At 42.4% G+C, this 15,870-nt stretch overlaps 2 protein-coding genes across 6 annotated transcripts in view; one reads left to right on the top strand and one right to left on the bottom strand.

Annotated features, from left to right (window-relative positions):
- The window catches only part of RSPRY1 (ring finger and SPRY domain containing 1), a 281,438-nt gene that overhangs the window by 143,443 nt on the left and 122,125 nt on the right, over positions 1–15,870 (bottom strand). The window lies entirely within an intron of this gene.
- RANBP10 (RAN binding protein 10) overlaps positions 1–15,870 on the top strand; it is an 81,358-nt gene that overhangs the window by 41,847 nt on the left and 23,641 nt on the right. For all 3 annotated transcript variants that reach the window (XM_075715889.1, XM_075715890.1, XM_075715891.1), the window contains 2 exons: positions 5,933–5,955; positions 11,991–12,175. In XM_075715889.1, the coding sequence (XP_075572004.1) occupies positions 5,933–5,955; positions 11,991–12,175 (208 nt within the window). The remainder of the gene's footprint in view (positions 1–5,932; positions 5,956–11,990; positions 12,176–15,870) is intronic.

The following is a 15,870-nucleotide window of genomic DNA, read 5'->3' as shown; positions in this document are numbered from 1 at the left end:
CTGACATTGAATGATCCCTTGGGGAGCAGCCTACCCCAGCCAGCAGTGACCAATGCTAGTGTGAAGAAACAGGAAAGGAAGGGAATTAAATTACACTGTGCTTAGAGAACAACAGTAGATTATAAGCATTGCTGTCTCCTGGGTATCCTCCTCTTGGGCTCTTCAGAGGTATGGTACAAGACATGAGACGTATGAGAAAGTTATAGGTAGGAGACTCTCCTGAGCATTCACAACTGTCTCATTCATGTACCAGCTTCTCTTTGAGCTGTAGTGGCATAGTGGTTGTACTCAGAGAGGAGAGATGATGTGGTTAGAAGAGACGGTGATGGAAGTACTAGGGAGTCGCAGACCACCAGTCATTGCTGGGCTGACCACCCCGAAAAGCTGCTGGAACATTTTGCTGTCTTTTTACAAAAGCTGAGTGAAAACCTCATCTGGGAAGACTTTTGTTAAGGGCCAGTAGTGTCTATTTGTGCCATTGATAAAGAAACACAACATTCAGGAGAAGTGCTTCCTGTTGAATGTTGAGGGGAGTGTGTCTGAGCCCCATAAGACCACAGATCCCAGCCATGTGGCTGTTACACAGCTGCTTCTTCTTCTTCACAGCTGCTGAACAGGTAGATGTGAGAGAAGGGGTGAGGCAGGTCTCAGCAGAGGAACCAAGACCAGATGGAGGCAGGAGCAATGATTTATTTGAAAGTCAGAACACTTTCTGCCCTAGTGGAAGCATTTCCATGAGGATCTTGAACATTTCATGATACTTATGCTAACCTGAGAATCTCATTTCTGTGTTGTGTAAACCCAAGATTTTCCAGGAAAGGGATGAATGTGCTTTTTCTTGATGTTCCCTGACACAAAGCAGCTGAAGCTGTGTATCTCCTCTCTTCGGAAATTAGGTCATTATGTAATCCTGCTGCAGATATAAAAAATATTTATAGAATCATAGAATCGTTTAGGTTGGAAAAGACCTTTAAGATCATCCAGTCCAACCATTAACCTACACTACCAAGTCCACACTAAACCAATCAAGGGTAGACTAGACTAAACCATGTCCTGAAGTGCCACATCTGCCCATTTTTTGAACACTTCCAGGGACGGTGACTCCACCACCTCTCTGGGCAGCCTGTTCCAATGCTTGACTACCCTTTCCGTGAAGAAATTTTTCCTAATATCCAATCTAAACCTCCCCTGGCGCAGCTTGAGCCCAATGAGACTAATCATGATTATGAGACTAATCAGCCCCTTTGTAATGCCAGTTAGCTTGACAAGGATTTCAGGGTCCTGCCTCTGGGCGTTTGAATTTGTCTCACTTTTAATGGAATTACTGTAACTTTGTCTTTCCTTAAAGGTGATGTTCTCTCTTCACCATTTCTCTCCTCAGCATTTCATCTTCTCCTTTTCATCTGTTAATTAGACACACCCTTCTTTGTTTTCCTTGCAATTTCTCCTGTTGCTTAACTATGATCTTCCATTGTCTCCATACTTTTCCATTTAATCAGATCCATCAGGAGCACTGTATAAGAACTGTTTTCTTGGCTGTCACAAATTCTGAATGTTCTGGTTGGAGCTAAGTCTTGAACTTTGTTTGGAGACATCACATGAAAACTGTTTGACATCGTATGTGGTCTTAATTCTCTGTTCTGGAAAATGTCTTCTGGCTGCTAGTGAAGTGGTTTTGACAAGTTCTGAGCAGAGTCCTGGCAGTAAAAAACATGATGAGATGTGGCTAGAAGTGTGGTGAGGGTGAATTAGGAGAAAGAGAGGGAGAAATCTGAGAAATGTTGGGGCTCCAGCCATTAAGCAGAGAGTCTTGGATGTAGAAAATATATGGAATATGACTGCTACAGGTCTCTGAGATTAAGTGGATGAGTTCGTTCAGGGACTAATGTACAAGTGTTTCAGATCTCCAACTTTGACAGCAGACCAAGGTAAATGGAGCAGCAGGGCTATAAAAAGAGCATGCAACCCTCTGAAGTCTTGGCATAGAAAACTTCCTGTAATCTGTCTGAGTTCTAGTGCAGGCCCTTGGAAAGACCAAGTTAACCTGTAAAGTAAAATACCCATTCTGCAACCAGTTTAGAGATTAACAGGAACATTAGGGATAATGAAGAAATCTGCTTGTCAGAGATCCAGATGTGAATCCCAGGTTTAATAGGTTTGTCCTCAAACCTTCAAGCGAAGTTTGCAGAGAGCAAGAGCATTGGAAGGTTTAAAACAAGACTTTCGATGAACCAAATTTAAAATGAATGGAAAATATCAAACTTGGCTACAGCCTTGTTTCTCTGTAAGAAAAACTTTACCCAAGTAGCTTGATTGGAGGATAACTGTTTCCAAGAGCATGTGGAGCTGTGTGGGTTTAACAGTGCTTCTCCTCAGCAGCAAGTTGTAGAAGTATTCAAGTATTTCATGGGTTGACATTTCCTAGTCTACTCTGTAAGATCTTGCTGAATGTGTTGTTGCTTATTGCAGTCCATCAGCACTGCTTTTCTATTCTCTGAATTACGGTTACCTAAACATGCTGGAGGAGTACACTGCCATATACGAAGTGGAGTGTTGTAGCTGATCACCCAAATGTATGTTGTCTTGTGCAAATTGAATTCTGAAATATATTGTGAAGAAAATGGCCAGCTCTGAGGCAGACAGGATGGTTATTGCTGGGTGGAGGGTAGAGTTGAGCTAGAAGGTCCACAAGCATGTTATATGCATGGGGACACATACAAGTGTGTGTTAGTCATGGCAAGGTGAAAGTCCTTTGATTAGATGGCAGGTAAGGTGTTGATCACACTGTTCCCCAGCACTGAACCTTCATTTCATGTCTTTATATCACTGCCTTGATGATCAGGTTAACATTGTGGACTTACAGGAGAGGCTCTTCACATACTCACTCATGCTTCCTGACCTCTTGAGCTGCCCAGGTCTTATGTCTTTAAATTTTTCATTTGTTATTTTAAATTGGATCCAGGCTTTGGAGGTGCTGCAGAGAAAGAGTGTAGTTTCAAATTCAGCTGCCTAGTTAGAACTGTGATTCTTTCACTTTCTGCTGTTGACTTTGTTGGATGCAGGTGTGCAGCAGTACAGTTTCAGGACGAACTCTCTAAGCAAACATATTTGTGCAATAGATCTAGTGCTGTACACTAAAGCATTCTGTTGGTCTTAGTTATGTAATAGACGATGCAAAACATATAAATGCCTTAATTTAAAGGCAGTGTAATAAGTTTATTTATAGAATCAAAGAGTCATTTTTGTTGGGAGGGACTTCTGGAGGTTATGCATCCAACGCCCTGCTGAAATCAGGACCAACTAGGTCACATTACTCAAACTCATCAAGTGTTTACTGTCTCCAAGAATGGAGATCCCCCAAGGGGGTGGTTCTGGTCCCCTGATTCAGTGTTTGACGACATTCATACTGAATTTTTTTCCCCTAATATCTAATCAGAATTTCCCCTGTTGCAACTTGTCTCTGTTGCCTCCTGTGTCCTGCACCATGCATCTCTGGCAAAAGTCTGTCTTTTCTGTACCCTCACATTAGGAAGTTGTAGGCAGTCATAAGTGTCTGAGCAACCTCTGAATAAGTCTGAACAACCCAGTTTCCCATAGCATCTCTTCATCTTGTTGGCCTCTGCTGGACTCACTCCAGTTTTGCTGTCTGTCTTGTATTGGAGAGTCCAAAAGTGAAGATCATACTCCAAGTTTAGACCCACAAGTGTTGAAGAGAAGGGAACAATCCCTTCCTTTAACCTACACTCTTACTAATACAGCCCAGGATGTGGTCGAACTGCTTCATTGCAAGGACTCACTGTTGACTCTTGCTCAACTTGTTGCTTAGCAGGACCCCCTACATCCTTTTCTGCAGATCTGTTTTTTCTCCATTCAGCCCCAGCCTGTCCTGTTTTCTGGAAATATTAAAACCTGATGGAAGGGCTCTTCAGTTGCTTTTGTTGAGCTTCATGAGGTTTGTGCTGGATCATTTCTCCAGCCTGTTGAGGTCCTTCTGAATAGCAGTATACCCTCCAGTGTATTGTCCACTCTCCTGTTGGGTAACATCTGTGAACCTGCTGAGAGTGCACGCTGTCCCATCGTCCAGGTCATTAGTAGAGACATTGAACTGTATTGGCCCTATCATCAATCCCTGAGGGACAACACTTGGACTTTGAGCTGCTGATCACAACCCTTCGATCCTGACACTCCAGCCAGTTTTCCACCCACCTTGTACTCCACTCAAAAATCGTATGCTTGCCTGTGTGCTGGATGCAGCTCTCAGCCATGCAGTTACATGAGTTGTCATCGGAAAGCCAGGCCACCTTTGGCTCTGAGTGATCCTGGGTGGCAGAGGACGACTCCCATGGGCTGCAGACTCAAGGAGTTTGGCCTCATTCTGGTGTAAGGGCAGAAACAAGCTTTCATCCAGCTGGCAAAACAAGTGTGAAGTGAAAAACAGGTTTGAGTGAGGAACAATATTTGGGCAAAGTGCTGGGGTGAGAGAAACACTAGTATACACAGTTTTTGGTTGGGTTGTAGAGAGGGTACTCAACAGACAAGGTCCAAACTGCCATGGTATTAATTAAACCCTATTGGCTATCTGCCAGGATGTTAGTTAAACCTTATTGGCTGTTTATTTAGTAAAATACTCAGGGTTTTTTCCCAAGCATTTGATTTTGGATCTGTGCTGTTTCAAATAGTAATTATTTGTTTCCTGTGTTGACTCCTAAACTTGATTTAAATTACCATTTCAGGCTGATCTGGTAACATGACATTGCAGCTCTTTGTTAAAGTAGTCCTAACATTAAAAACAGAGAACGATGTGCTCTTGCTTCTGTGCAGCTGTTTCACTGCCACCCAGGAGGGACTGCTGCGTGGCTGAGAGGTGGGACGTGTGCAAGAACTGGGCATACTGGTTTGGATACCAGCCTTCCCCTGACTGGGGACAGAAAGTATTGCTGGGAGCATGCATGGGGCAAGACCACAGCTTCCAGGTTGACTCCTGAAATGTTAGCTTAAAACATGAATTAAGCTTAGCCTGGTAAGATGAACAGAGCATGGCAGCAGTTTCCCATGCGCTGTTGGTGAGCATGATCCAAAACCCGTGCAGCAGAGCTGCTGTCACTGTCTGATCCATCTCACTGTGCTGCTGCCTGGCTGCTGGATCTCACCCATGGCGGATGCAGGGACACACGCTGTGGAGGGAGGAGAGGCACCCTCCTTTTGAGTGGTAGCTCACATCTAAATCAGATGCAGAGCATTGCAGATATGTGCCCAGGGGTAGCCTGACTCTGTAGCTGAGCATTGTCTCTGGCCACAATTCTGTTAGTGATCCTAGGCAACAGCTGCCTCTGCTTAAGTAGATACCTCTTTTCTGGCATGCCAAATGTAAATGAAAAGGGAAACAATACACTTTTTTTCATCTCTTATATTTGGAACCATAGCAGTGTAGTTGAGGATGAAGCTGTTCTTTGCACAGTATTGCTCCTGGGTGCAGCTTGGTCCTGTTGCAAGGCTGTTCCCCAGCTGTAACACAAAGCATTGAATGTTCATTCCTGCCTCTCTGCTGGTAAGGAGGAGTAGTTACAGCCTAAAATGAAGCAACTTTATAGTAAAACTCTGTTTCTAAAGCCAAAGTGAGTCTTGAAAACCAACTCCTTCATAGTAACAAAGGGAGAAGCAAAGAAAAGAGGAGCTGCTTTTTAGAAAATCCAATTTCTGGGAGAGATGTCTGAAACATTTAGGCTTCTCCCTGAACCTTTCTCCAGATGCAAAACCTTGCTGAGGAGGGAACTGGGGAGGGAAGTTACTTCTAAATATGACAGGTGGTGAAATGCAGGGTCAGAGCTGGGATTTATTGAAATGCAGTAACGTTTTGTGGAATGTTAAGGATGTAGCCAAGCAGGGACAAAAATCCTTTGTCTTTTTAATTCTAATATTTTTCCCCCCACAGGTATAGCCTTTACAGACCTCCCTGTAAGTACACCTATTTTCAGTATTTTAACTAAGGATGCAAACAGAAGGGAGGGGGAAGAGTATGGGGGTGTGACCTTTTTTTTTTTTTTTCCCCCCCCTGTTTGGTGCCCTGTTAAAAATGGTAACGGACATTACTGAATTATATGGATGCTTCTTTTTCTGAAACTTCGTAATCCTGTGGCTGGGTTTGTGGGCTACTCACATGCCTCCTCTCATCCCTCACTACCTCTAAGAATATGTTGCTCCTTCTCCTGGAATTAAAGCAAGGATTCAAACTTCATTACAGGTCACTGTCTTCCAAATGCAGCTTTGACTGTGGGGAGTTTAAAGTCATTGAGTAGCCTCTCATGTCCCATCATCAGAGAGCCCAAAAATGTCTAATGATATTATTCTCAGCTTCTTCCTGTCTCATCCAAGTCTGGCAGCCATGGTGGAGTTGTTCCCTTTCCACGGTGTGGTTAGGGAAGGGTGTTTCTGAGAATGAAGGTCAGGCTCAGGTGTCTCATTGCACAGGCTTTTGTCCAGCCTCTGCCCATGATGAGTAACCAGCTTGTGGAATTGCTGGAGGAATGTATTTGGCACCCATGTGGGGTTGATAGTTACTCCGCTGATTCACCAGCCCTGATACTGAGTTACTCTTGAGTGCAGTGACACCAGCTGAGTTACACCACGCAATAACGTCTAGTTGGGTCTTATAAAAGTGTGACTTTCACTCTGGGTCATGAACAAAAAAATGGTTGCTCCTTTTCAGACCCAAGTGTTCCTGAACAAGGAGCAGGTCTTTAGGAAAAGAAGATGAAACCAGGTCAGGCATACACAAATATATCCACTGCATCCATTTCTCTCATACATAGAACTTCTTGTCCCAGAGGTTGCACTCCTGTCTTTGTATTTTAATAACACCAAATTAATTTCCTCTGAGGAAGTTCTTAGTTTCCATAACTTGTTTAGGCCTCCAAAGTGATCAATTTTCTTGGCTGACTTCCACGTTGTGTGGAAGAAAGCTTGTTTTTCTTTGTTTTGCACCTCCTGCCAAAAAATTTATTTTGTTCCTCTAATTTTTGTAGTGTGAGAAATAATGACTATCACTCCCTGTTCACCTTCCCAGTGGGATTTATGGCTTACAGATCTCTCCCATACCCTAGCCAGTGTCTGTGCTGAAGCATGTTCCAGTTATTTAATTTGCTTTTTCACATCAGCTGTCAATACAGCTTGCTTTTTTTTTTTTTTTTGTTCCTAGGCTTTTTGAACCTGGTAACGTTGCAGTGCGTTCTAAACCAGAAACCCTCTTTATGTGGGTTGTTTCACAGTAGTTTATTCACTTGGTCCAACTACAATTTATTAAAGTAAAAGAATATTTTACCTGTCCATGAATATTAACCTTTTGACATGAGGTCTTGTGACAAACTTGCATCCATGGCAAGAAGACATTTCTATGATACACCCCTTAGTTTTAGGTGCTCTTTGTTTTCCCTGTGGATATAGATTACATTAGGAGTCACAGTTTTACTATATTCCCTCTAATTTTTTCACCGCTTTGTCTTCTCTTTGGCTAGACTGCTTCTCTTTGTGAGATGAGAGCAGTCTTCATGGGCATAGATAGGTAGATAGATAGATAATTACTGTGTAGGCTCCTATCAATCAAAAATAGCTATCAAACACATGTACCATTGTTTTGTTGTTTACAGCTAAAGTGTTGCTGTAGGGCTTCACAGCACCAATTTGGCAGGCAGGAATTACCTGTCCTGCTTAGCTTACCTTGCACCCTTTTGATCCAGGAGTACACAGTGAGCTGATGTATACGTTTACTGTGCACTTGTAGGCTGTTAACACTGGTGTTAAGTCTCTGTTACAAATAGGGGATGAACAGCTGGGGAAGATGCATGGGAGCAGACCAGACAGAAGGGTTCTTGTAGCAGTGAGGTCTTGCAGCGCTGCTGAGATTGAATTCAAAACCCTCCTGAGCCCAGGACATCCTGCCATCCTGCTGTTTCTTGATCTCACCAGGTCATCCTTACAGGATCTCATGCTTGTTTGTATGTCCTGTGCAGAGAGGATGTTGTTTTAGTGTTAAACTGGCGGAAGATCTGGTCAGGTGTTTTTTGGGATCAGCTATTCACATGCCTTGTGGCAGGGTTTCCAATGGTTAGATGGTATCTCTGTGCCTTTTACCAGCCAGAGTTTGCGGAGATGTTTTCCATGGAAGTCTCCTTCTGGCCTTTACAGCAGCAACTAATCCATAACACTTCTTCGGGGCCAGGAAGGAGAACAGTGGATGCCCTATAGGCCTCCTGCTGTTGAGAATTATCCTCCATGGGATAATTTCTCTTTAAAAAGAGGGCAAGAGAAGCTTGACTGGGTCATTTCACCCCCTGACTGTGGATGTGAGCAAGGACAGGAGACTTCTGCCTCTGTGTGGATTTTGGACGTTCTTCTCCATGTGCTAAATGGCTCAGCTGCTGTGTTGGCAGTTTCATTCTAAGGATGCCTGCACCTGACTTCCATCATTCCCATCCTCTTTTTCTAATATCCTTCCCTTGAATTACTGCCCTCTTCCCTCGCCCTTGCAGACGCTTATGTATTCTATTCCTCTTCTGGTCCTTTTTGCTCCCTCAGTCCACGGCTTCTTGCTTGCTCTTCCAAACAGTTAAGGTTACTGCCCTATCCTGAAGAAGGGGATGCCAAACCCAAGATAGGCTTTTGGTTTAACTATAATGACTATTGTCAGAGATTGTAGAAGTCTTGATGTAGTAGGGAATTAGAAGTTGATATAACGTGCAAGTGGTATTTTTCATTTATTATAGCATTGTGATCTAGGCTCGAACACAATATCCATTCATTTTAAGGTAAAGAAAACATCCATCATATGAAAGATATAGAATGTAATCTGTGTTCTTCACCTGCTAAAGCTGCAGTCTAAAAACTTAACTGCAAACAGGAACGGAAACAGCAGTCTTAACCTGAGTGACCCTTGAGGTTCTCTGGTTTGAGCAGCTTGACATGCATTTTTTGGCTCTGATTCTGTTCTATACCTAATTACTGAAATCCCCTGGGGAGGGGCTGTAGGTTGAAAGCTTTTCCTTGCATTACAGCCTATGTGGTGTTGGAGCTGACTGGTAGTACACATCAGTGAGAACCTTGACCAGTAACCTCCATTACTTTTATACCTTTCAAGCTTAAATAACTTTTAGGGTTGGCATGTCAGTGAGATTACCCAAGGAATTAATTTGACTCTTCAAAATGTTACCAGTCTAGAAATTGTTTCCTTGATGTGCATATTGCAAAATTCCCCTTTCAGAGGCAAATGATGAAGACAGTACTTTACAATATTTGCAATACTAGGAAGTTGAAATGGATACCTTCAGTTGAAAACCACATTTTGTTGTGATAATTCTCACACACGGTGAGGCAGATTTGCTTCGGCTTGTTTCAGTTCTCTCTAAAGAGTGTTTGCATCTGTACAAATATGCAGTGAGGGAAAGAATCACATTTTGGTTTAGCACAGGTTGAAGTTAATACAAAAATAACTGCTTGCAAATAGAAATGAATATCCCACAGAGGGAGTTTTCCCCTTTTTCACAATTTAAGTTAATGCTTAGGCCTAACTCTCTTATTTACACAAGCCCGTATCAGGTTTATCCTGCCTGGTGGTTTGCTGAAACAATAGGAAATGTAAAAAAGCAGAATGTGGAAGAGCTTCTAACTTCCAGGTATTTTGGGAGTCTGATTCCTGGCTTTGGAAGTCCTTGGTTTCATAAGATAATAATAAATTAATAAAAAAGTCTAAAGTATGGACTGTGGAAAAGATCTGATCCCTCATTAGAGATATTTTCTTGTCAGCTAGGTTTGAAAGAAGGGATAGACTGACTTTAAATAGGATGTTTTCCTCTGGTAGCTCCTCCTTCATCATGCTGTATTTTCTTTGCACACCTCTCTAACCCAGTGACTTCCTTGGTGTGAGAATAGGAAAGGAGGTGTGCTGAGTCAGCAGTGATGCAATCCTGATTTCTGATTTCAATTTCCAGCCTGTATTTATGGATTCATTTTTTCCTTTGTTTTTTGAGATTTGATAATTTCAAAGGTAGAGCAGGTTGGTCAGGACCTTATCCTGTTCAGTTTTGAAAATCTCTGAGGACAGAGATGCTACATCTCTCTGGAAACCTGTTCCAGTCTTTAATCATCCTTACAAGGAAGAATTTCTTCCTTATGCCCCATCAGAACTTCCCTGGCTGCAACTTGTGCCCATTGACCTTTTGCTGAGCACCTCTGAGAGGAATCTGTCTCTGTCTTTTTTTATCACCTCCCTTTTGGGGAGCAGAAGGCTTGCAGTTAGATTTTCCCTTTTGCCTTCTCTTCTCCAAGCTAATTCCCTCAGCCTCTCCTGTATGCCATGTGCTCCAGCCCTCTGACCATCTTAGAAGAACTGCTGGACCCTGTTTGTAAATGTCTGTCTTGTCCTGGGGATGTGGGTGTGGAGGGAGTGAACCAAGTAGGTACTGCAGATATAGCCATGCCAGTGAAAGCAGAGAGAAATAATCAATTCCCACGACATGCTGGTTCCATTTTTGCTAATGTGATCAGGATTCTGCAGAGTTCCACCTCGTAACAATCTTAATACCTTTAGTAAAAAGTAAAATCCAGAACTACAGTAGGTCTCAAGAGGAGATGAATGACATTGCCAATGTTTCAGGCCTCTGCAATAGTGAAGAATTAGTTGAATATATTTTCCAGATAATTGTAGGAAAGCCCATGCCCCTTGCTATAGAGGAGGAGAGAATCATCCTAGCTTTCTTTAGGATGACCGTCTAACCACCAGTAGTAGTTCTCGCTGATTTGACCTGGAGAGAGAGGTCTGCTCCTCCACTGATCTAACGTCTGGCATGGATTCAACCAGGAGCAAGACACCACAACCAGCCACCTTCCAGACTTCACTTTCACTACGTGCATCCGTGTGCCTTGCCCAGTGTCTGGCTTCTGGCTGTGGCAGTCTCCAGTGAGTTAAAGCAAAGTGAAAAAACCCAACACCAAACAGTTCATGAGTGGCATGAGAGAGATTTCTTCCTACACCCTGCAGGCTATCAGCAGATGCTCCAAAGCAGAGGGTTAGTGAAGTTTGTGTGACAAACAGAAAAGTAATTTGTGCTGCAGAAAAGTAACATGACAGCAAATGGAACATGCTCTTAAAAAATGTGATCCAGAGTGAGAACCAGGCATCTCTGTACCTTTTCTGCTGCCCTTTCTTTTTCCCATATTTAAGTGGGCTCAGGGATTCAGTTTGTATCCATAAGCTTATTCTTAAAATAGCCTGAACTGAGAGAACTTCTAGACAGACTTTTACCACCTGTTTTCAATTAGATCATCTTCTTTGGAAGCTGAGTTACTGGCTGAATTTTAGAGGTATTTTCACAGTGGTAACCTTTTTCTTTTCCCCATGTTTCGGGGCAAAGGAGTGTCAGAACTCCCATTTGGATCCATATGCTTGTTCTTAAAATTAAATTCATCTATCAGTAGTGGAATTTCTTGTGTGGATGGCTTGCTGTGTTGGGATCATCAAAGACCTAATCTCAGACCTCCACTACCATCCATTCCCTTTTCATCAAAGATGTAAAATATTTAGACAGCAGCTTCCAAGGAATAAGAGAGTTCAGTTGAAACAGTGTAGAACACTTAGATCTGCTGATTGAGATGATGCCCCCTTTTTTTTTTTTTTTTTTTATTATTATTTACTGACTGTTGAGCTTTGGTAGAAATTGCAGAAAACTAAGTCAGAAAGTGGACATGCCATTGACAGCAGTTGTGGCATTGATCAGACTGCTGGGGGATTGATCCCATTGTTATGTTTTTATGCAATAGCTTCTAATAACTGCACAGTAAGTCATGGGGTTCCTTGAGGTGTGCCTAAAGGGCTGTTGCCCCTTCCTTTTCCATTACATGTTTCAATTTAAAGAGCAGCTCTTTTGTCTTACCAAACCATGCAACTGGAACCAGAAAGAGAAAGCTGGGTTTAATATAGGTTTCTTTTTCTTCCTTCCCAGTCAAATCTCTACCCTACAGTGGGTCTTCAGACTCCAGGAGAGATAGTTGATGCCAACTTCGGGCAGCAGCCATTTGTGTTCGACATTGAGGACTACATGAGGGAGTGGCGAGCGAAGATTCAGAGCACCATTAAGCGGTTTCCCATAGGAGACAGACTAGGCGAGTGGCAAGCCATGCTGCAGAAGTAAGTCACTGTTCTGGTGTTCAGCTTCTTTTGTTTTCTTAGGCTTTAAATACTTTTTTTTATGCTAATTTATGCTTTCTTGTGGCAAAAATTGGCAGTCAGTGCATTTTGCTCAAATTGTTTTACCTTCTGTTTTGTTGTTTAATAGTCTCTCCTGTGTAGATTGCTGCTGTTTCAAATGTAAAAGATATGGGAGAAGTTTTCAGCCAAAGACTGCATGAAAGCTTGTAGGAATGGAAGAACATACACTTTGAGGTGATGCACTGGGGGAAGGGGAGTGGAGAGGACACCGTAAAAACTCTAACATAGGAGAAAAGCCAGGACGTAAGTCAGCTGAATTTAGAAATGAAAGAGCAAGAAATAGCCTAAACCAAAGGTTTCCAAACCCAACCTAACTGGAAACACAATTATAGCACTTTATGTATTTATGAGTATTGAATACATTTCCCATTGCAAAAAGGGATTGAGTGGAACTTGATGAGATCAATTGACAAGAGTTGTCAGAGGACAGGAGTATCTTTTGCCTGAAGGACAGAGTTGACTAAGGCTCCACAGCTTGGAAAGAGGTAATTGAGGGAGATGGACTGTAGTTGTATGTCAGTCATTTATATACACCGTGAAGAGTATGGCTAGGAAGTGATTATTCACTGTTTCTCAAAACACAAGAATTAGAGAAAAAGCACCTTCTGGCTTAAAAAAAAAAAGTAATATTTTTTTCACTAAGTATATGGTGAAACTGTGGGACTTGCTACTGCAGAAAAGTTGTGGTAGTTTAAATATAATTGTATTTTAAAAGATGCATTTTTAAACATTCACAATAATTCATGGAGGCCAATTCCCTAGTTATATTTTAAACCCCCAAATTTATGCCTGTTTCTTCTCTTTCTGATTACAGATAGCTCTGTGTTTTACCTTTTTATTATATTCTTTCCCTAAACACCTGATACTGGTCACTGTCATCCAGGAGGCTTAGATGCAGAAATGATTGCATCCATGTGACTGTTCTTGTTTTCTGCTAGTCTTGTATTTAGTTATTTGCAGATAATTCAGGCCCACCAGAAAAGCCTTTGAAAAGCAACTAGCAGAAGCTATTGAAAATAATAATAATATCTTTCTTCGAGAAAATCAGGAGCAGGAGGCCTGCCAGAGAGTTTGTAGGGCCTGTAGATGATTGCAGTATAAAAAGAGACCTTGGGGAAGATAAGACCATATCCAGTTGAATTCTTTGCCTGTGTGTCCAGAAATCAGGTAGGTTGTCATGCTGGGATGCTTCTTTGTGAGAAGAAGCTGCATCTGGGATTGAAGTGTCTGTCAAAGAAGCACTGAAAGAAGTAGGTGAGGGGAAGTGGAGAAAGTCTCTGGGATCAGATATTTACCCAGAGTCCTAACAGGACTCAAGGAGAAAACAGGTGAGCTTGTGGCTGTGGAACAAAGTTTCACTCCAAACTGCCTAGGTTCAAGAGAAGGGGAGGATGGTGCATATGGTGCCACATTTCATGAAGGGCTTCAGAAGAGAGTCAGGCAGCGATGGGCTGAGAGAACCTTGTCGTCTGCCTTGGACAAATCCATAGAAGCACTACTGAAAGGTAGATGCATTGGGCACGTGGAGAAATAGGACATGGGTTTTGCAAAGAGGAACCAGCAGACATGTGGATATGATTCTTGGGCTGCTGTCTTTGTCTTGGAAGTCCAGAAGGCTTCTGAGAGGTTCCCTTGCTGCAAACTAATGGGGGACTGCACAGCCAGAGGCTGAGGGCACATGTCCCAGTGTGGATTTTAAGTTGTTTAAAAGAGAGGCAAGGCAGGGAATGAGTAGGTAAGGGAGGGTCATTTTAGGAGGGGGAGACTTTAGAGAGACTTGTATGTGCTGATCGTGTGTGTGGTGTTGAGGGTGTTCAGAAATGGCTGGGAAGAAGGCACCCTCCAGAAAGCAATGAGATTTTTGGGTTATGATGAATCATTGCACTGAAATGTAAGCTCATTTTTTTTGGTAGTAAGCAAGAAAAAAAAAGTTAGGGTTCGTTAGGAGAAAAATAGAGGACAAAAATAATTCTGTCACTGTGTGAATAAGTGGTGCACCCTTAACTTGAATACCGTGTGATGTTTTAGTTCTTGTCTCCAAAAGTATGTAGTAGAAGTGAGAAAAGCATGGAAAAATACCCAGGCAGGATATGGAAAGATATGGGGTGGGTGTATGGCAAGGAACAAATATACAGACCCACAGTGTTGAAGGAAATGATTGTGAGGGGTAAGGCAGAAATGTGAAAAAAATATCTTGAATAGCCTGCAGAAGGTGCTGAAGGAACAATTGTTCATTGTTTTCTCTACTGCAAGAATTAAAGGGCATCAAGTGAAGTTAACCAGATGGCACATTCAGAAAAAATAAAGGAAGGTTTTTTTCACACTCTCTGCCATAGGTACTGTGAAAACAGCATGGATTCAAAAAGTGACTGGAGATGTTATTAGAAAAAAAAATCTAGCAGAGCTACGACGTAGAGAGATACCACCTCTAGGATGGGAAGTATCTGACAAATCATTGGGAGCTGGAAGGGCTATGGGGAAAAGTATCATTTCATATGTACCTTATTCCTTTATTTTTTCCTAGGCTTTTGCGAGTTGGGAGGTACAAGTACTGGACTAACTGGATGTTTGGTCTGACCCAGCATGGATGTGCTCAGAGACTTAAAACTTTGTGAAGTTGTTGACTTTAATGTTAATTTTCATTCTGATGTACTGGATTGTTGACTTTATGGGGTCATTTCAGTCTCTGCAACACATCTTATCAGGCTGTGGGAAGACAGGATCCACTTTTGGAAAGCTTGTTTATCAGCCAAAGAGAATGAAGAGGTTTATTGATATTTAAAGGGAAGTACTTAGTTCTTAGTGCTCAAAAGGCAACTTACTCAGAAAAAGGTGTGTGCCCTGCATCTTTGAACATAAAAGCACCTGCACTGGGTGAGAGCACTGGTCTGTCAGGCTTAGTTTTATGAATATGTTAATAGCACAGGTTCCTGCAGCCCTAGAGTGCTTTTTCCTTTCCCTGGTAAAACTGACCATTTTTTGCCACCCCATTACTTAACTGAATATTTAGCCATGCTAGGCCTTTCCTTTTATCACATGGTAACACAGTTTCTTTGAGAGGCTTTGCTGAAAGACTCTGTGAAATATCTTTGGACAACCAAGTGGACTGCAAAAGTATCTCTTTTCTGCCTGCTTCCAGACTCCCTCCAAAAATGTCACCAAATTTGAGAGCCATGACTTTGCTTTACAAAAGCTGTTGATTCTTCTGCAACAGGACCAGTGTCCTTGTTTGTTCCTTGTGTTCTCCAGAATTGTTTCTTCTGATGTGCATGGTGGAGGTGTCAGGGTCACCAATCTGGAGTTCTTCATACCTCCTTTGGACTTCTTTTTAAGAATCAGCATTACCTTTCCCATCTTCCTCCTCTCCATAGGCAGGATTAAGTCAGAGCTCATCCTCACCTTAGTGGTACAACTGTTTCAGGTTGGAGCTCCTTTGGAGCTCTTGGCACAATGTTATCTCATCCTGTGGCTTTGGTGGGTTTTGTAGGATCTTATTTAATCTCTAACCATGCAGTTAAGCATCACAAGATGCATCACATCGTGCATTCCCTGTGTTGCACTCCTGGATACACTGTCACCAGAGAGGCTGATCTGACAAGGTTTTCAAGTGCTTG

The sequence above is a fragment of the Pelecanus crispus genome, chromosome 8 (genome assembly GCF_030463565.1).
Source record: "Pelecanus crispus isolate bPelCri1 chromosome 8, bPelCri1.pri, whole genome shotgun sequence".
In the NCBI taxonomy this organism is placed as follows: Eukaryota; Metazoa; Chordata; class Aves; order Pelecaniformes; family Pelecanidae; genus Pelecanus; species Pelecanus crispus.
This window is presented reverse-complemented; position numbering and strand designations above follow the sequence as displayed.